General features: G+C 36.1%; 2 protein-coding genes across 12 annotated transcripts in view; one reads left to right on the top strand and one right to left on the bottom strand.

Annotated features, from left to right (window-relative positions):
• LOC306667427 (uncharacterized protein) overlaps positions 1–7177 on the bottom strand; it is a 36869-nt gene extending 29692 nt beyond the window's left edge. For 3 of the 9 annotated variants that reach the window (XR_013765537.1, XR_013765538.1, XR_013765539.1), the window contains exon 1: positions 6460–6895. The gene's annotated coding sequence lies outside the window, so the exon portion shown is untranslated. The other 6 variants (XM_079150046.1, XM_079150049.1, XM_079150047.1 and 3 more) reach the window with 6 other exon arrangements.
• Positions 1–21217, top strand: part of RELN (reelin) — a 472616-nt gene that overhangs the window by 402030 nt on the left and 49369 nt on the right. For all 3 annotated transcript variants that reach the window (XM_079149959.1, XM_079149958.1, XM_079149957.1), the window contains exons 39-46: positions 1846–2017; positions 2133–2235; positions 4477–4706; positions 9651–9871; positions 11934–12081; positions 14339–14597; positions 15444–15693; positions 17334–17502. In XM_079149959.1, coding sequence (XP_079006085.1) covers positions 1846–2017; positions 2133–2235; positions 4477–4706; positions 9651–9871; positions 11934–12081; positions 14339–14597; positions 15444–15693; positions 17334–17502 — 1552 coding nt within the window. The remainder of the gene's footprint in view (positions 1–1845; positions 2018–2132; positions 2236–4476; positions 4707–9650; positions 9872–11933; positions 12082–14338; positions 14598–15443; positions 15694–17333; positions 17503–21217) is intronic.

The raw sequence follows: 21217 nt of genomic DNA, 5'->3' as shown, positions 1-21217 counted from the left end.
CTCACTTTTGACCTGTCTCAATGAGTACTTAACTTTAGGTATCTTTAGCATCTCTGCATACTTCGCTATTAAGTTCTCCTGATGATTAAATATAGCCGAATCCTGACTTAGAGCTAAGATTTTTACAAATATCAGCATAATCATTAGGCACACATCAGTTGTAACTACATTTCTGTTGACTTCATTTAGGAATATCTAGATCTGATTGTGACATTTCATTAGTGAAATAGAACATTATAGCAAAACACCATGGCCAAGGGAAGAGGACTTAGACAAAACAGTTTGTGTGCCTAATGAAATATCTGTCACATACTCTTACTTGAGTGATAAGTTAAAGTGAATGTATCATTTAATGACATTTTCAAATAGTTACAAAAAAAGATTTTTACAAATGTGTAATGTTTTATTGCTTCCTATATTTCTATTAACTGTTGATTACAAAGAGCCAGAATTTACTGAATCCTGTATTTAATTGCCTAAATAAGCACAGAGATACCACATTAAGCAGAATTCTTTGCACAGGTAGCACAGAAATGGACAAGAAAAACATACTTCCATCTCTAAAATTTAACCCGAGTATCTCCTTTATTAAGACATAAAATTTTAGCTTATTTGAAAATATATGTATAAAATCAAGATGAATGTTTGTCTAAATTAATTATAAATATATATGAGATTATACAATATTATGTATACATAGATCTACAGGTAGATATAGATGTCTTATGTGTGTATATGTGTGTGAGTGAGTATGTGGGGGTGAGGAGCTGGGTGTGTCTGTGTATAATCAACCAATAAAAATCCAACGGAGAAATGTAACCAGTTTCAAAATCCAGAGGCTTGTTTGGGATGCTCACAGAGTTTTTGTCTTTTTATTGTATTACCAACCACTTCCAAAACAAGGAAATGAAAGAAAGCATTAGAGTGAATTGGACACATTTCATTTAAAGTATTATGTAAATTCTGCAGGCTCCGGTTTATAGATCTTTTTTTATGTTTTGTGAGAATTGTACTAAAAGTAGGAAGAAGCCAGCTAGAAGGAATCTTGATATTCCTGCTCAGCCCGGTTTTATCAGCTTGCTTCAAGTTCAGTCCAGACAGTACTTTGTAAAAGCAGCCTGGGTCTTGCCTTCTGGGCCCTGCAGCATCTTCCATCAACACCTGGCCTAAGTCACTGAGTCAAATCCTATGACAGACTATGGAGCAATTTCACTAGTTTTTCTATATATTCCCCATTATCTCTAAACAAGCTTTGGAGGTTTTGAAAAGCATTGGGGAAAAATTAAGTATTATATATCAGTGTATTTTTCCTTTGTGTTAAATAGATAAAATAATTAATTGCCGTTATGTACCCGGGCAGTGCTGTAAGGGCCGTAGTGTTTGCACCTTAATGAAGCCCAGTGCTAAGTGTGGGTTGACCCTGAACATCGTAAGTGGCTTCTTGAGTAAGTAGTTAGTGTACCCGGGTTCTAAGTCCGAGTTCCCTTCACCACCGACTAGACATCTTACAGATTCTCCAAACCACAAACAACTCATCCCCCACCCCTGCTTCACACTGCTGTGACTGGAAGGACAGCACACTTCCCCAAGCCATTTGTCAACACTTTCTGAAATTAGCGAGGCAGTTCTGTGCCATGTCAATTTATTATGGTTGCAAGCTTAAATTTCTTCACACTTTGATTACTGTGAACACGCTATTATATAGTTTATGAGTTTTGTTTAGAAGGCATATGTTTGACCTGTTGTTACTGAGTTCCTTCTGTTCTTTACTTTCTTCCAATGAGCACAAATATCCATCTGATTTTCATCTTTGGAAAAACTTGCTTTTATCCAAAATTGCCTTAGGTAAGAAAGAAGAGATCTGGATTGTTGATGACTTTATTATTGATGGAAATAATCTGAACAACCCTGTGATGCTTCTGGATACATTTGACTTTGGGCCCAGAGAAGACAATTGGTTTTTTTATCCAGGTGGTAACATTGGTCTTTATTGCCCATATTCTTCAAAGGGAGCACCGTAAGTATTTAATTGAGAACCTAAAAATAAAATTACTACTCTATACAAATCCTGATGAATTTTTACCCAAGTGGATTCTTTGTTTTTTGTTTGTTGCTTGTTTTTTGAATAACAGGGAGGAAGATTCAGCTATGGTGTTTGTTTCAAATGAAGTCGGTGAGCATTCCATTACCACCCGTGACCTAAATGTGAATGAGAACACCATCATACAATTTGAGGTATTTAACTAGATTCTACCAGGAGTACTTTAAATTTTGGATGGAATTTGAGAACATTATGTTAAGAAATGTAAGCCAAACTCAGAAGGTCAAGGATCATTTTTTTTTTTTTTTCTCATGTGGAAGTTAGAGAGGAAAAGGAAAAGAAAGGAGATAGAGGGATGTCATGAAAATCAAAGGGAGAGGAAAGGGACCAGAAGGAGGGAGAAGGGGAGGGAAAGAGGAAATACTGGGGAATGATATTGGTCAAATTATATTGTTATATTGGGTGCACCTACAAATACATAACAATGAATCCCCGTGAAATGCAACTAAAATGTAGCAATAAAAAAAAAATGTAAAGAATATTTTAAATTTTATCTTGAACAAAAGGTACAAAAGTAGAGAGAAAACTCAGATAATTTCATGCATGACTTCTTCCATTTTTGTGCAAGGGCATAAGAGATTTTGGAATCATAATTCATTTTTATTAGTAGAGCCAATTGTCATATCAACTATTACTTCTGAGTTTCTGTCTTTTATTGATGACATACTGTCCCCACCTACTACAATAAATTGTTGAAATAAATTATTTCAACCATTATAAAAATGAAAAGGATCATATTCTGCTATTGTTATATTCAGTTTACATGTGAAACTTAAAATTTCTAAGGACCCAGGTCAATGTCTATGCACATCATCACCCTAATATAAATTTTACAGATAAAACAATCCTGCACTGTTTTTATCATTTTAAATATACTTGCTCTGTGTATTTTATTAATATTTTTATACTCCTTATATTTGTCAAGAAAGCAAATTAATAATTAACATAAAAACCATTACATATTTCAAAACCTGGGATAAAATCCGCAGAAACAAAGGTACATTATGTCAGTATTTCATAGCTGAGGTCTGTACCAACCAATCAGCGGACTTATTTAAAATAGTGCATAATTGCATCAACACAATTTTGAATATTTTAGACTCTGCATTTCCTATATTAGAGTTATTTATTGCAATCTCAGAAGTCAAAGACTAACTGATAGTGGAGAAATTATTTTGATCTACTGTAAATTTTGCTATATTTTCTAATTTTATTTTACACTTTAAAAGCTAATTAAAAGATAATACCTTTGTCTCTTTTAAGAGTTGTTGTCTAAAGAATTCAAGTAGAAGTGAGTGCCTATAGTTGAAAAGTTTATCAAGTACCAGTAGTTTACTTATCAGAAGGTAAAAAATGTGAGCATACAGACACACAGCATATCATTAACCAGCTGCTATGATGGCATGATAGAAAGAAAAGATTTGTGCCAATGTAAAGGGGATGTTTTTACAAGAAGAATCACATGCCTTTATTTAAGCTTTAACTTGTTGGACTTGAAAGCTTGGGTTGTGGGGAATAAAGTAGTTGTTTCCCTCATGGTAAAACTATCTTTACATGGAAACAAGTTGTCAGGGCTGGAATGGGGAGGAAACGAAAGGAGGTCAAAGGATACTAACTCACAGTTATGTAGAATGAATAAACTAGAGATCTAATGTTCGGTTGAAAATATTATTGTAATCTGTCCTGAAATTTTGTTAAGAGGGTGACTTCTAGCTTACGCAGCCAATACACACCAAAAGGTAACTATGGAGGTGATGGACCAGTTAATTTGCTTAACTCTAGTGGTCATTTTAATGGATATGTTATATCAAAACAACATTTTGTCCACCTTAAATACATACAATTGAGAAGGAAAAACAATGTTTCCTTGTGCCAAGGAAACATTATCAGTTATATTCTGTTTTATTTTGCTCTTGAATATTGTTGAAGATCCTCTATGTGTACAACTTCCAGAATTACTAGGAAGGGATCAAAAGAGGGAAAACGGAAAGTATTCCTCCCTAGTAGACTGGGAAAAAAAGCTGACAGAATTAGGGAAACGAATCTTTTCATTACAAATTGCTTGGTTTGGCTATGAAAATGGATGAAAGGTAAAATTTGGAATTCTCCCAGCCTTTTGACTTACCCACTTCCTGGTTTCTCATAAAATGAGGGAAAATAAATTTTTCATGAGGCCTTTTGAGGTTCTTTATGAAAAAAATTATAATTTAAAGGAAATATATGATATTGCTCAAGCAAAACAGAATCTTACAGTGTTAAATATTTCAGTGAGACAGCTCCCAAGAAAATGGACTCTGGAAAATAATGAAGTGGTGAATCATTTCGAGGCTTGTCGCTCAGAGATAATTTGTATCCTTTTTTTCCTTTATCCCAAGATCAATGTTGGATGCTCCACTGATAGCTCATCTACGGACCCAGTCAGACTGGAATTTTCGAGGGACTTTGGGGCCACCTGGCACCTGCTGCTCCCCCTCTGCTACCACAGCAGCAGCCACGTCAGCTCCTTATGCTCCACTGAGCACCACCCCAGCAGCACCTACTACGCAGGGACCACCCAGGGCTGGAGGAGGGAGGTGGTGCACTTCGGGAAGCTGCACCTTTGTGGGTGAGGACCTGCTGCTTGCCACTGCTTTGATTCTGAGCCCACCTCAGAATTTCTGTCTTGTCTTTCAGAATGAAGATTTTTTATGCTTTCTGAGTATGTTACAAAAGAGAGAAAGTAGCAAAATCCTACTTTCAAGATGGAAATGATCACATTGGACAGTTTGTTCCTGAAGTCATTGTTGACTGGCTACTCAATCAGGGGGGAGAGTCCCGCCTTCCTCTCCTTAGTTCTCACTTGAACCGGAACCAGATCAATAGATATTTAAAAAACCTAGGACACAGAGCTGATAAAGCTGTTAACTTACAGTCTGAAGATAGATTTAAGAGCATTCTGTGTACTGTACCCGTACCCCCACCCCACAATATAAATGCATTCAAACATCTTCCTGTGTCCCTTATGCAGGAAGTGGGAACATATGGCAGCCCAAACACATTCCTGGTGTCTCTTAAAAAAAAAAATCATTAGCACTTTTCCCTCAGGCATTTCTACTTTCTCAACCTCTCTCAGCATTCTTGTTACATATATTTGACTCTTTGTTGAAAAGCTATTTGGAGATAAAGGACTTCAACCCTAATAGAAATGAAATGAAGAGTACAGTTCAAAAAATAAAGCTAATAATATAAGTGAACAAAGGGAGGAAGTCAACAAAGCAGCCTGCCTCAGAATTTCTGTCTATTCTTTTGGAATAAAGAACCTATTATTTCAGAGTATGTCAAAAAAGAAGAAAGTAGTAATATCCTGCTTTCAAAATGGAAATAGATTTATATTCCTGATGTGAAACTGAGCATAATTAGAAGTCTTAGGTCTTCGAGTAAAACTACTACTAATATTTAGTACTTTCCTAAAAGGGTGAAAGTCTGTTTCTTTGAACATAAATCCATTTCGTTCCTCAACATCTCACCAGCATAAGTTTCATAATTTGACTGCTAAGGACTTAAATATTTTCTGTTGTCAGCTAATGTCACTTACTAATCCTTGCTATTACATGAGGACATTATTTTAATAGAAAATCCAGCTATTTTTAAAAAGATAAACAGTACTAACCAAAACGTCTTCCTGGTTCCTTAGAAGTGATAGCTGGAAGAGGCGAGGAGAGTGTCTGGAGAGAATAGGAATGAGCAGAGCTAATTACTCAGTCTGTTCAACCAGAAAGTTCCTCTTGGTTTGGAGAACTTGTCTACGGAAGAATCAGGAAGGGTAAAATAGCTCCCAAAAAACTTTTTTATCCAAAGCCAGTTGTAGTAAAGATAGTTTGTTGCAAGAAACATAAAAATTATTTTTAAAATTAAGAAGAATTTATTGGAAAGATATTAAGGAATCATACAGACTCCATTCAGCAAGTGTGAGAACTTCAGCAACAGGAGTTTGTGATCCTTATTTTTAACATGCTAATATTAACATTACTCAGCAAACCACAATTCTCATTTTCCAGGACTGTCAATTACGGATTTCTTAAAAATCTGAACCCATCCCTGGTCAGAAATCCAAGTGTTACAGAAGAAGCAAAACTTCCAAAAGACCATGCCCATAGGCAAGGATAGTCAGGGGGAAAGCCTGCCTATCCACTCACATAGGCAGTGCTGCTCTGTGAATATTCATGTTCCACCCCACCCCAAAATTCATACGTTGAAATCCGGACCCCTAAGGTATGGTATTAGAAAGTGGGGTCTTTGGTGAGGTGATTAAGTTGAGGGTAGAGCCTTCATGAGTGGGATTACTTCCCTATGAAAGAAGTTGCAGACAGTTGCCTTACCTCGTCTGTGAACTCCACAGCAAGCCTTTACCAGACACTGAATGTGCTAGCTCCTTGATCTTGGACTTCCAACCACCAGAACTGTAAGAAATAAGTTTTTATAATTTGTCAGTCCTCCAGTTTATGTTCTTTTGTTGTGGCCTCTTAAACAGGCAAAGACACCTATGACTAGAACATTCCACCAAACTCTATCACTGTATTGCTGAGAAGTGCCAAGTTTTCTTTCATGGACCTCCAACCTCTGATTGCCCAGTTAAGAATTATTAAGCAGAAAACAACCATAAAGATAGGTGGTAGGCCATGATTTTTAGATTGTTTAACCAACTGAGACTTGCTTTAGCAAGTTCCCACATGCTGTCTAACGGATATGAAATACGGTCACAAAGATCTGCCAGTGAGAACCCTGCCCACACCAGGACAGGGTCATGGAGACCCCCACGCTTACCTTCTGGGGATGCTGCTCTGTTTTGCTTACATGTAAAAACTGGCAACATAATTTTGGAAATTTGGGCAAGAGACATACAGACATCTAAGTTTTCACCCACTGATGAAAATCCACTTACAAAATGCAATCCTATATTATTGTGCACAGAATTTAGACTATCATGTCCTTTGTAATTTGTGTTGTTTTTATTTCTATGAAAAGATATTAAATGGGCATGCCCACTCTCAAAGTGGTATAAACCTACCTTTCAAACTGCCTTCAGCCATTTCTGTGAGGGGAAAATTTTGTCTTAAGAGTGTTGTCTAGTCCTTGTTTCAGGAAAAGAATTAGCACTGTTTTTAAAACGCACACAGGCATGAATTGCTGGAAGGCAAAAGTTAAATTTTCTCCAACTCAGTGAACCATTTCTTGGTTTGTATTCAACATGTCACATAGTAATGGATCAAGTGCTAGCTGCTAAAAATATATAGAATCCACATTTAAATTGCCCCTGTGGCTTTTTGGACACTGGACACACACACACACACACACACACACACACACACACAAATATATCAAATATTTTCAAGTGGCAAATGGCTACATTTTTGCCTCTGTGTATTGTCAATTTACATTCAAAACCCAAGTATTGAATTTCCATCTAATTTTATTCACATCACCTTTGTGTCCTTTTAGCCTAGAATCTTTTTGTCTTTAAACTTCCTAATTGTTTTTGCTTTATGCGGTTTCATAATGAGTCCACCAAAAAACCCTATTTAATGGAGGCAACGCTGTGTGCTTGAAATGTTAAGTTTATGTTTAGAAAATAGATCCTTTGAACAACACTGGTTTAGGAGGACAGGTGCTGACATTCACCAAGGAGAGTGAGGGATTTTCAAAATAAGATTTTGGCAGAAGGGAACCACAGCAAAAGCAGACCCTTCGGCCCATTTATCATAGCACTTGCAGTTTCTGTCAAGGCGGGTGAACAATAATAAATATCCAACCAAGGTGGTTCATTTGTATTCAGAACATTTGAATAAATAAGAAGTTCAAAAAAGTCTGTATAGGCTTTTGTTCAAAGGAAAACTCCAGCCATTTCCCTCAGCTCAGCAGTCTGAAAGTTCAAAAGGTAAGAAGTGCTTCTTGCCAAGACTAAACTCTGACAAGTATTTGAAAATAAGTTTAATTATGAACTGGCATTTTGGGGGCAGCTTAGCATAGTTGGAATCTTGATATAAACAAAGAAATTAGGGTTAAAATTATATGTAAGAACTTGACTCCACCTACTTTACTATCTACTAAATTTTAGAAGCTAACAAATACATCTCCCTCTCCCCATCCATCCCCAGCTTTAGTATTTGACTTCTGAATTCTGTTTCTCAAACAAAAAACTATTCAGAGTTCAGTTTCTATAACAGGAAAATGGGAAGATTCTAAAGGCACAAAAGTAAGTGTACATGCCATCTCTGTATCCTGCCACCTCTAAAAGAAAACCATCTTTTTTGAACTGAGTTTTACATATGATAAAATATATTAAACTATTTGTAGACTGCTACCTAAATTTGTAGATTATTTCCAAGGAGCTAATTTAGCATCATCAATATAGGACAGTTCATTTATTTATCTTTGACTTTTTCAAAAGTTAAGAAATAGCAAACTAAAAATACATGTGATTTTCTTACTTCTTCTCTTAAAAATTTACTGAGTATCTACTGTGTATGAAACATGGAACTGGGCACCTTGGAAATTGTGAAAAGGGAGACATGGACATTGGCCTCTACAAGTTCACTGCCAGTAGAAGAAATAAGCACACTTTTAAATAACTCTAGCTGTGATAACTAATAATAATGGAAATTCCATCAAAAATATGGAAGGGAGAATGAGAGATAAATAAAAAGATTAGTCATAGACCATAATCCGGCAATTATACTACCATTCTATCCAAAAGAATTCAAAAAAGTTATTTAAGCAAATACTGTACTATACACAAATGTTCATAGCATCACTATTCACAGTGGCCAAAAGGTAGAAATAACCAAGTGTTCGCCAAGTGATGAATGAAAAAAAAAATGGTATATATATGATGGAATATTATTTAGTCATAAAAAGGAATGAAATTCTGATACTTGCTACAATGTGGATGAACCTTAAAATCATTATGGTAAATGAATGAAGCCAGATGCAAAGGTCACATATGTTCCATTTTTATGAAATATCCAAAATAGGAAAATCCACAGAAATGGAAAACAGATCTGTGGTTGTCAGGGCCTGGGTAGGGATTGGGGTAAAGAGTTTCTGCTCAATAGACATGGATTTTTTTGTGGGGAGTGATGAAAATATAACTAAATAGAGGGAGAGAATACTGTGAATCTGTAAATGCCACTTAACTGTACACTTTAAATGGTCAGTGGTTAATTTTATGTTATATGAAGTTTACCTCAATTTAAAAAATGAAAGATTATTTATGCAGGGTATAGATAATAGGAATGGAATCTTCATCAAGGAAGTCAGTATTGAAAAAGGTGGAAAGGTCAGGTGATGGAATTTTTACATATTGATTTTATTGCAAAAGGCTCGCAGGAAGCAAGAACCTTATTGGCAATGGAGAAAATAGGTTTGTTCCTGAAATGGCAGATCATGTTTTCTGCTGCTTGATTGTGGTACATAGGTAGTAACTTCCCAATGCTCATTGATCAGATGTGCATACTCTAAAAGTGTATTGTTCTGTTGATTAGTTTTTAAAACACTTGTACTTCTTTTCCAGATCTGTTCGTTTCAGATGGTATCAGGGATTTTACCCTGCCGGCTCTCAGCCAGTGACATGGGCCATTGATAATGTCTACATTGGTCCCCAGTGTGAAGAGATGTGTAATGGACATGGGAGCTGCGTCAATGGAACCAAGTGTATATGTGATCCTGGCTACTCAGGTCCAACCTGTAAAATAAGCACCAAAAATCCTGATTTTCTCAAGGATGATTTTGAAGGTAATCTTTTTACAAATTCTGTGTAACTTTATGAAAGAACTTATAAATTGAGCACAATTTGTGATAGAGAATTAAGTTCTCTCGCTTCATTTTTATCAAGACAAATGTAAACACTGAAGAGTTTATTTAGTCCTGAATTTGAGGGTTCCATTTTTTAAACAATGGTTAACAAGAGAGAATAAGACCTTTATAGATAAAAATTAAGACCAAGTTGTACCCCAATGTGTACAGTGAATCAAAATGCAGTCTGTAAAAATAAAAAATAATAAAAAGCATTATAGAAACTCAAAAAAAGACCATTTTTACCACCTTTTATTTCACATGTATTTTCTGATTAATGACAATTTTAGAAAATATCTCTAGAGAATTTAATCTTCGTGGGTGAAAGAAGCAAGTTATCAGAAATCTACGTTCCTGTCATTGCTTTTCCAATAACTCATTAAAGAACCCCTCATTGCTTCCTGAAGCTTGGTTTTACACCTAAATCCAGTGTCATTATGTGTGAAGATAATATCACAACATAGAAAAATGTACATGATGTAATGATTGGATAAAAGCATTTATATTGCAGATGCCCTCTGACCAAGCTGTGGATGAACACTTTCAAAGAGAAAGTCTTATGTCAGAGCTATCTAAATTAGGATAATGAGATAAAGAGATTTTGTTTTTCTCAAATTTTCTTTAAAACTATACATTTATGGTTTTACAGTTTTATGTTAAAACTAGATTTAGGTATAGATAATAATGGAACATTATACTGCCATAAAAAGGAAGAAATATGACATGAATAAACTTTGAAAACATTATGCTTAGTGATAGAAACTAGACACGAAAAGCCACAAAGTATATATTCCATTTATATGAAATATCCAAAAGATGTAAATCCATAGAAACAGAGAAGTATTAGTGGTTTCCAGTGGGTGGAGGTAGGAAAATGGGGAGTGACTGCTTAATAGGTACAAGATTTCCTTTAGGGGTGATGAGAAACTTGAACTATCAGCAGTGTGCAAAACACAAATAACAAGTACTGTAATCACTATAAAATGGTTAAAATGATAAACTTGTATATTTTACAACAAAAATAAACTAAATCTAAGATGAATATCGAATAGAGTTGAGAGCTGACTTTTAAAGACATTATTTAAGCGAGGCTCAGCGTTGCACACCTGTGATCTCAGCAACTCGTGAGCCTGAGGCAGGAGGATTGCAGGTTCAAGGCCAGCCTGGGCAACTTAGTGAGACCCTGTCTCAAAATAAAAAGGGCTGGGGATGTGGCTCAGTGGAAAAGCACCCTGGGGTTCAAACCCCAGTCCAAAATACATTCATACATGCATACACATATTATTTAACAGGAGCTATTAAGTTACATTAAGGGATAGGATTGTGGCTCAGTGGTAGAGCACTTGCCTAGCATGTGTGAGGCACTGGTTTGATTCTCAGCACCACATATAAGTAAATTAATAAAATAAAGGTCTATCAACATCTAAGAAATTTTTTTTGAATTTTTTAAAGTTACACTAAAATTTCTTCTGTTAAAACCATTTTTAAAAAATATTTTGCTATCCCTGCCTACTACTGTCCTCACATTAGAGAGGACACAGTGAAAAGACTGGTGGAAAGCCTGCACACACTCCCTAAGAAAGTGTGTGGACCTGACACACTTTCTGACTGTCCAGTATCCTTTTTATTCAATGTGGAATAACAAATAAGAGGGACCCTACTGGCTAGACTGTTAATACTCAGGAAGGACCTCTCCTTCTGTCATGTGGGCTCTTAGATTTTACTAGCCAAGGCTAAACAATTCAAACAAGCTAATGTGTTGAAGAGGAACTTTCTTCCAAAATACACTTTAATATTTATGACTATATTTAAAAGTTACACAATGGTGCTGGCGGTGTAGCTCAGTGGTAGTACACTTGCCTAGCATGCCCATGGCACTAGGTTCAATCCCTACTACAAACTAACATAAAATAAAAAGTCATAATGCATTTACCATATTCCTTTTAAAATATAATAATTATACTTGGGGTCATAGGTAAACCACATTTCCCACTTTTTTCAGGTCAACTGGAATCCGATAGATTCTTATTAATGAGTGGTGGAAAGCCATCCCGGAAGTGTGGAATCCTTTCCAGTGGAAACAACCTCTTCTTCAATGAGGATGGCTTGCGCATGCTGATGACTCGGGACCTGGATTTATCTCACGCTAGGTAATCATTGGAAGACCACATTGTAATGTATGGCAATGGACATAATCTAATCAGAAAGAAGCAGAGAGATCTCAAGGACAGGGCCTTCCCTTAGAGATGCTGGACTTCTCCCTGGTCAGAGACTCCATTAAGACACAGTTCAGATCATTTCCAGTCCAACAGTGAAAGATTAGTTCAATAGCCACATCAGAAATAAAGCACGGCTAAACAGACAAAAGCTAATGTCTGTTCTTTTGTAAGTTTGAGACTGAGAAATGACAATGTTTGATTTACTTTAACTTCAAGAAAATGATATTGCATCTTCTTTATCTACCTTCTACACACTTTTCATTAGCACTTGGACTGTGTAGAAATTATATACATTTATTACAACATGCGTAGTAAAGAGCTTAGTTGAAATGCAATACATCCTTAAATCATTCACGGTTAATTTTATCTCCACTAGCAATTTTATTTAAGAACATTTGAGGCATGACCTTATTCTTTATAAGCATCTTTCCAATGATTCACTCACACATTCTAAGAAGTCATTTTCTAAATTGAGCACAGTCACTCAGAAACAAACATTTTAAACTGGCTCAGAGGATTATGTCCTGTCAAGATGTATATTCCTTGATCATTTGATGAGCCAAAAACTTAAGAAAGACAATTTAACATGTATAAAATGGAACCCTGACCTATTTTTGCAAGTGAACAAAGAAATCACGTTTTTGGTATTTGAAATATTTCAAGGTATCTTAAAATATGTCTTACATATTCATCGCCTCTGCCTTCTTAATCTTTATTGATTATATGTTTTATCACACTTCATAGAAAATACAGTTCTATCGGATATAATACTTTTGAAGTTATAGGAAGCAAGACTTTACTTATATTTATTCCATTTTAATACATATAGTTTGTTACTCTTTATTTCAGATTTTCATTAGAAACTAAGTTCTCTAATTTAGAAGTTACTAGGTTTTCCAAATAAGTAATTCTGATATGCTTTTTCTTACCTACCAATAACTTAGTAGTTATTTTATCACTAAATTAATATAAACATTTTCCCAATACATATAGACAATATGCTGAAAATTTTTCTGTATATAATTATTGTTTTTATAAATGTAACTATCACTAGGCACTAGCCATGTATGTTTTCATTAATCCAATGTTAAAAGCTTCATAATATAGCTCATCTCAGTTGCATGCTGTGTAGGATTTGCATATATTGACCTGAAAATGCTTCATGTAAGATTCCAATTTTTCCAGGGTCATGAGAAAATAAATGGAGGGTGGGGAAATCATGAGGAATGAATGTTTTTTTATATGGTACTGATAACATTTATTATAAGTCCCATTGCGTTTCTTGTGTTTGGCATGCATACATTATTAGGTATGTATGTTGACTTCTACATGAAATTTATTCCGCATTACCAACTATCGTAGTGTCCAGACCAGGCACTAGCAGCATGCCTGCCAAAGATAACATGTGAGCTCGTTTTCATTGGCACCCCAGCTGCTTGCTACTGCTCTGTCCACCTCCCTGCCAGCTAGGAAAGCTGCCACTGGCTGGCCGCCACAGTTCTCAGTGGCCAGCATCATCCATCCCAGACTCAGCCACAGACAGAGGCTGGCTCAGCCTGCTACTACCAACCACCCATACCCCCATGCTTCCCTGCCCCTGGCACAAAAGACAGAAAAGGGGCCCAGGCTTGACACACCTCTTCCAAAAAATGCCTGGTCTTCTTGCAAAGAGGTGCTACAATTGCTGAATTTAAATGTGTCTCCCAAAACCAGTGATACAAGATCTGTAAAAGTACTGGTGAAACCTGAGAATTGATTTCACTGATAACATGGCATAATCTATATTAATTACATTCTTCTAGTTTCGAATACTAAGGACTAGAATCCAATTTATCTTAAGTAGATAACTACACACTCCCAAATTAGAACAGCCTCTGGATCTCTCCCATCATCTTATGAAGTAGCCAAAGGGTGCAAAGAATGCTTGCTTCCCTCAGACTCTCCTCTGAGGAGAGATTTGAGATCCAAATATGGGCACAGAATTGCCATTTTTCACACTTCACATTTAATTAACTCCCTTTCACATTAAAAAGGAAAATCAGGCTTTGAAGTGATTGCTTTGGACATTCATTAAATCATCATTCCTTAAAGCCATCATTCCCCCCACAGTATCCTTGATGCTCATATTTTGTTATAATATGGATTTCTCATTGAAGTAAAAGTCTACAGTAAAGTTTACTAATGTCAGATTTGTGCAGTTCTTCATGAGACTGGGATGTGGTAAAGGTGTTCCAGACCCTAGAAGCCAACCTGTGCTTCTACAGTATTCTCTCAATGGTGGCCTCACCTGGAGTCTCCTTCAAGAGTTCCTTTTCAGCAACTCCAGCAACGTGGGCAGGTACATTGCCCTGGAGATACCCTTGAAAGCCCGTTCTGGCTCTACTCGCCTCCGCTGGTGGCAGCCATCTGAAAATGGGCACTTCTACAGCCCCTGGGTTATCGATCAGGTCAGTCCCTTCGGATTAACTATTTTAATTTTCATTGAGCTGAACATGGCCTTAGATAGCTTTTAGTCCAACCCCCTTACTCCAGTATAGGAAGTCCAAGTCAATTTAGTGACTTGCCCAACGACACACAGCTAGATTAGATAAGGCATTTAGCTTCCTTTCATTCACTATTCCCTCAATTGTCTAAGCCTGTGAAAATAAACCACACAACAGAAGGCCTAGGTCCTGCTCATCGAGGATGCTGCCATATGGATCCAGTGACTTTATCAAGCATGATGCAAGGTTATAATTCTCTGAAAGGAAAATGTGGAAACTGGCATTGGTGCCACATAAAGTCCGCCATTCTCAAATCTTCTTTCCTAGTGTTTAAAGAAAAAAGGAATAAATCTGTCTAACATCTTTATGGACTGCCCTAAAGGAACTTCATACATAATAGAATAGAAAAAGAACCTGTTAACAAACAGTAGAGTTCATTGAATGAATTGGAACTGAAATGCCTCAGGGTACAACTGTCCCTAAATAGAAATTTTACATGGAAAATAATCACATGTAAGCCAAATTTTGCTTTCCCAGCTTGGGTACATGTAGTTTCCAAAGGCACAGTTTGGCCCATGAATGCTATGAATGGTTTTGTCAATCCTTTGATTTGTTTTCTCTAGCTTCTTGCCAGATGGGCAAGCAGACCACATAAACAAGAGCATTCTGAAAGGCTAACATTATGCTAGCTGTATAGTGCCAGCTCTGAGCAGGCTGGCAGATAAAAACAAACAAACAAAAAAGACTAAACTTTCCCGTACCTTAAAGCCAAATTGAGAATTTAGGATTTTTTTTCCTAATATATTTCAGATTCTTATTGGAGGAAATATTTCTGGTAATACAGTCTTGGAGGATGATTTCACAACTCTGGATAGTAGGAAATGGCTGCTTCACCCAGGAGGCACCAAGATGCCTGTGTGTGGCTCCACAGGTGATGCCCTGGTCTTCATTGAAAAGGCCAGCACCCGTTATGTGGTCACCACAGACATTGCTGTGAATGAGGACTCATTCCTACAGATAGATTTTGCTGCCTCCTGCTCGGTCACAGACTCTTGCTATGGTAAGTAGTTCATATCTAGACAGGGCCAGACATCTGCGGCTGCTTCTGTTCCAGGATCATTCAGAACCTCTCTGATAAGTCCATGTGTGATTCGTAGGTAAATTTTGAGTTCCTAAAATATTTGTGAAACTATTGAAATTTTCTTGAAAATATTATGTGTCAATTGAGTATTTTCTTGAAGATATTTTGTGTAAATTGAGTTTTATAAGTTCAATTTTGAAAGAATGTGAAATTGTTTTTAAGCATATGTGCATGAAGGCTTCTTTTAAAATAAATCCAGATTTATTTTTTTAGTATCATATCAGACTTGCAGAATAAAGGAAACACCTTAGTATCTTTCTATTTAAGGACTCTAACCATGTACAGAATCTAGGAATGAGCAATATGATTTTTATATATATTTGTTTAGCTATGAATTTTAAATCACAGAGCTTTAGAAGGCTCCAGTTATTGTCTCCTTTCATATCCCCAGGCATCGTGAAGTTTTGTTGTTCCTGTTTTGCCTTACGCTTTTTTCTATCATGCATCATAACACATTCTGGACCACCCTCATTGTGACCAATTTGTATCTTCTAGGTTGATAATGTGTACACATGCACACACACATATCCACACACACGCACACACGCACACACCCCTGTCTTTGGAGAAATAAAAACTGACATCATTGCACATCTGTATCCTTCACTTGAATTTGTAGACCCATCAGGATTCTTGGGGTCTCTCAGTCTTGCACCCTGCTATATCACTCTTCTTTCAAGACATCCAAGCTAGAATGTTCACAGGACATTGAGCTATTTTAGATTCTTGGAAGCTAAAATTTGAGGAAATTGGTTACTTCAAAGTTCCTACAGAATTCAGATTTTTAAAAAAATTTCCATTATTTTGAACTTAATGGACATACCTTAGGAGAAATCTCAGAAGTGCTCTTTATACCTCAGACACCATCAATCAGTCAATGACAGACTAGTCAGTGGGAGTTAGACATAGAAAAAAAGGAGACAGACAAGTATATTGAACACACTCTGTCTTCAATAGGTACATTCTGTCTCAAAAAGTTAGAGCTGGTGTGAGGTTGTGGCTCAGTGGTAGAGCACTTGCCTAGCATGTGTGAGGCACTGGGCTCAATCCTTAGCACCACATATAAATAAATTAATTAAATAAAGGTCCATCAGCAACTAAAAAATATTATAAATAAATATATATATAATATGTTCTATGTGTGTTAATCATTAAATGAACATGATACATTAATTTATAATTATAAATTATATAATAATGCATTTATATAATTTGTGTTATCACTATTATATTAAATTATAAATATATAATATATAGAGATATTCATGTGCTGTAACTGCATATGAAGCAATAATTTTACTGTAATTGCTCTGGAAGTTTCCCATTATAAAGGAGGATTATGGAAAATGCACTTTTTTCACTTGATCATATCCCCTTGAAAGAAAAGTATTTCAGTATGGGAATTTAAAAATAATAATGTACAGAGGGAAAAGCTGGGGAAACATTTCAGAGTAAGAAATAATAAGTATAGGGAGAAAAATCAAATTAACATTTGATCAAAAATAAAACATAGAAAGGTGTTAAGTGACTATGGTTCCTGGGTCTGCTTCCTGTTGCAGCTATTGAATTGGAATACTCAGTGGATCTTGGACTGTCATGGCACCCACTGGTGAGGGACTGTCTGCCTACCAACATTGAATGCAATCGCTATCATCTGCAGCGGATCCTGGTGTCAGATACTTTTAACAAGTGGACCAGAATCACTCTGCCTCTCCCTCCTTACACTAGGTAGGATGCTTCTACATGAACTGAACTGGCATGAACTGGCATGTCGTATTTTAGCACAGGAAGTTTAAAAGGGGTACCTGAGGTTTTGTTACTTGTTCATGATATTACTTTGTATGAACTATTAAGGCTATCTTTTTTTTTTTTTTTTTTTTTTTTTTTTTGTGGTGCTGGGGATTGAACCCAGGGCCTTGTGCTTGCAAGGCTATTAAGGCTATCTTAATAAGAAAGATGGAATCTAGTTTTTGTGGTAACATTACTTAGCATTTTCCCAAATTCGAGGCCTTTACTTTTAAAGTTTTCTAAAGAATGGTCTATATAAGAAAACAGTGACTCCATTAACCAACTTTTCCAGCCTAATTTAGAGATGCCAAAAAAAATAATTTAAAATAGGTCAATTGGACACAAAATAGATTTAAATTGAGCCTACTTACCAGTTGTACTGCCGTAAATGTAGTGAATGTTATCATATAAATGGATTTAGCAAATAACTTTATGTTAGCATTAGCTTCTGCTTTTGAAATTTTATTTTGAACAATATTTTGAGAATCATCACCTGGAGCATTCTCTTCTGTGAAAAACAATTGTAAATGCTTCATTCACCGTCTATGGAAATGATCATGGCTTAAGAAAATTGCCTGGTAAATGCTGGTAAAGAAGTTGAATCTAAATTACCTGTGCATTTATGCTTCTATGTGAGTAAGGCAGAGGATTAACTGCATAGTAGGATAGTGTTACATGACTCTTTCACCATCTAAAGTAGGTGCTAATCGTAGGAAAACTTTTTAAAAATCTTGATAGAACTCCTGTTCCCTTCAAGAAAATAGTGATCAGTTGTTGCCATTAATAAAGAAGCAACTAGCACAGCATGTGGAATAAAAGTTATAGTTTGGGCTCATTATTGTTCTGTCGCCTCCCCATAAATGAAGAATGAATAAATCTCCTAGCAAATGACCATAAAATCCAACCAGTCGTCTGGACGTAACTTTTCTTGGGATTATCATAAATGTGATGGTTTCAGTTACTAACTGCCTAGGGCTGCTTTACAATTGCTGGCTCAGAGGTACAAGACTATATTAACTGTCAGCACACTTGCCAAGTTTAAATGAGATACGTGAGATTTTGTTGCTCGTTAAAGGTATTGCCATGCATGAATTATTAAGGCGATCTTAATAAGTAAAATAGAAAAAAAAACTCCATTAAAGCAGCAGTCTTTTAAGTCTTTATGAATTCTATGAATTATTACCCAGCTACTTGGCAGCAGTTTGCAAATAAGCGACATTCTAAGATTTACTCCAGCTAGTCATTATACCCTGGAGTCTTTTACTCAAGAAAAGTAATTATTTCTTATCTTTTAATCTATCTTTTAATTGTCTCTTGCATATACCCACAAGAATTTTGACCCTTTCAAATGATATTTGAAAAATCTGATGAACATTAATTTACTCCTATTACCTTCTGTTACCATATTGAAAATATGCAGTTTGTTTACTATATTACCCTCAAGGCTCACATTGTACAATGGTCTTAAAGGTGAGACTGTCTTGTAACAAAGCCCTTTGAGTAATTCAGAAAGAAATGTGCATGGATGTAACCCAGCTGGATCCACATCTTATCATGTTCTGCCACATGCCAAAGATCATTAGAACAACATGCCAGCCTCAGAACACTTCCCTAGAATATAAGTTAACATATCTATACTCTGTTCACTCTTAATCCCTACATGTTAAATATGGTGTGTCCTTGTTTTATGTTAAGATGGCTGCCTTGTTGTCTGGAAATGTGTTGCAGTGTTAAATGTTTACGTGGCCCACCAGTCAGACTCGAGGATTTCAGTTTGTAGGTCTTTGCCATAAATCAATATGATGTTGACAATTTAAAGATGTGTGCTAAATAAGGGTTGGTAATGGCTGTGACCATATGACATTGCAGCTTTCTCTACTCACTTATCATATGACCATAAGGTTAGGATCCCAGTATTTTTGCCACAGTGGTGGTGAAAGTAAACTGAAGTTGATTGTCCACAAATTAGCATGTAACCATTCACCAACCAGACTGACATGGCCGGTAATCATCAATAGCAATTATTCATTCATTCCACTCATGAAGCAAATACTTTTGAACTACTTAATTATGTGCTGGGCCTGGGTGCACACTAGACATATCTCTGCCTCAAAGAGCTTTTAGGTCAATAAGAGAGTTATTAGCCAGAAATCCCTAACTAGTTACAGAAGTAAATATACAATTCAACAATGATAAGTGATGGAGATCAGATACATGATGCTATAAAACTGTATATTGTAAGGACATTTCACTTGGTCAAGGCAATGGAATAATTTCTTGAGAAAGGGATAATTTAGGTATGATATAAAGGATGAGTAGGAACTTACTAGGTAAAGAATAAGGGTAAGAGTCTTCTAGGCAAGAATAGTGGCCTATAATAGGAGGAAGTGGGCGTATTTGAAACACTGTACATGTGGATTAGACAGACAGGGAAGGGAAGCAGAGTAAAGTGTGAGATGGTGTCAGACCATGAATAGTAGGTTTTAGTAAAGATTTGAGGATTTATTACAGGAACACCAAAGAAGCCCATGGGAATGTTCAGGGATAGGAAGGCATGATCAGATTTAAATTCAAAATAGCTTAGTCTAGCTGGAAAACAAATTGGAGGGGTTAAGAATAGATGTGAGGAGGCTCCTAAAGAGGTAGAAATGCTTGTAGTTTGGACTACGTGGACAAGAAGAGAAGTAGAGAAATTCAAGAGACAGGAGACAAGAACAGTAGTCCAGCTTGATAAAATGAACACAGGAGGTTAAGGGAAAGGGTGGCATTCAAGATGACTCCATGATTTCCAAGTTACAGAACTGAATGGATGCTGGTCCTTCTCACTGGGAAGGGAACACTGAGATGAAACAGAGGATACAACACACTGCTGGAGGCCTTGCTATGTTCAAGCCTAAATAATTGGGGTAGATTCATCATCTTTTTTTTAAGTTTGCTTTAGTATATTGGACATCTTTCTAATATAAACTATGAGAAAGCAATTCTGTTTCAATGGAAGAGATGCCAAAAGATTCAAGACTAATGTCATCCATTATTAGCATGTAAAATGGAGGGAAAGACCAGTGAATTGTGCTCATAGAACTCTGCACCCATGGGAGATATAAGGGTCAAGTCCAAAGCCATCAATGGGGATAGATTCATCATCTTTATTCCTTGTCTTACACATTGGTTAAGTTAGATCTTCCTGGAAAAAGAAGATCTACAAAACAAAAGGAATGTGTAGAATAGTGAGAGCTCTGCCTTTTCAGCCCTGTGAGTCTGTAAGCAAACCATAGCAAATTTTTATTGTAGTCTCCAAACATCAGTTTCCTCATCTGAAAAACTGAGGTCCTTTTACCCATACCAAAAAAATCTAATAATTGTGAATGGAAGTATTTATACCATTATAAATCATTTTTACTTTTATGAATTAACCATATAATCATACTTATTAACCATAGCACAAGTTTATTATCAGATTTCAAATTAAGAAATCATCTTATGTCCCAGCATAGCTTCTCAAGCATGAGTCCACAGTAATGCTTTGCCACTGTCTTAACTAACAAGTTAAGAAGAGGTTACAACCTGTTGGAAGAAAATGAGAAGTATACCTTAGGGACAACTTAAGAATAATTAATGCTAGGCATAATTTAGAGCTTCACTGGGGAATGAGCTA

This window comes from Sciurus vulgaris (genome assembly GCF_902686455.1).
Source record: "Sciurus vulgaris genome assembly, chromosome: 8".
In the NCBI taxonomy this organism is placed as follows: Eukaryota; Metazoa; Chordata; class Mammalia; order Rodentia; family Sciuridae; genus Sciurus; species Sciurus vulgaris.
Note: the sequence above shows the minus strand (reverse complement) of the source record. Positions and strands in the feature narration are given on the sequence as shown.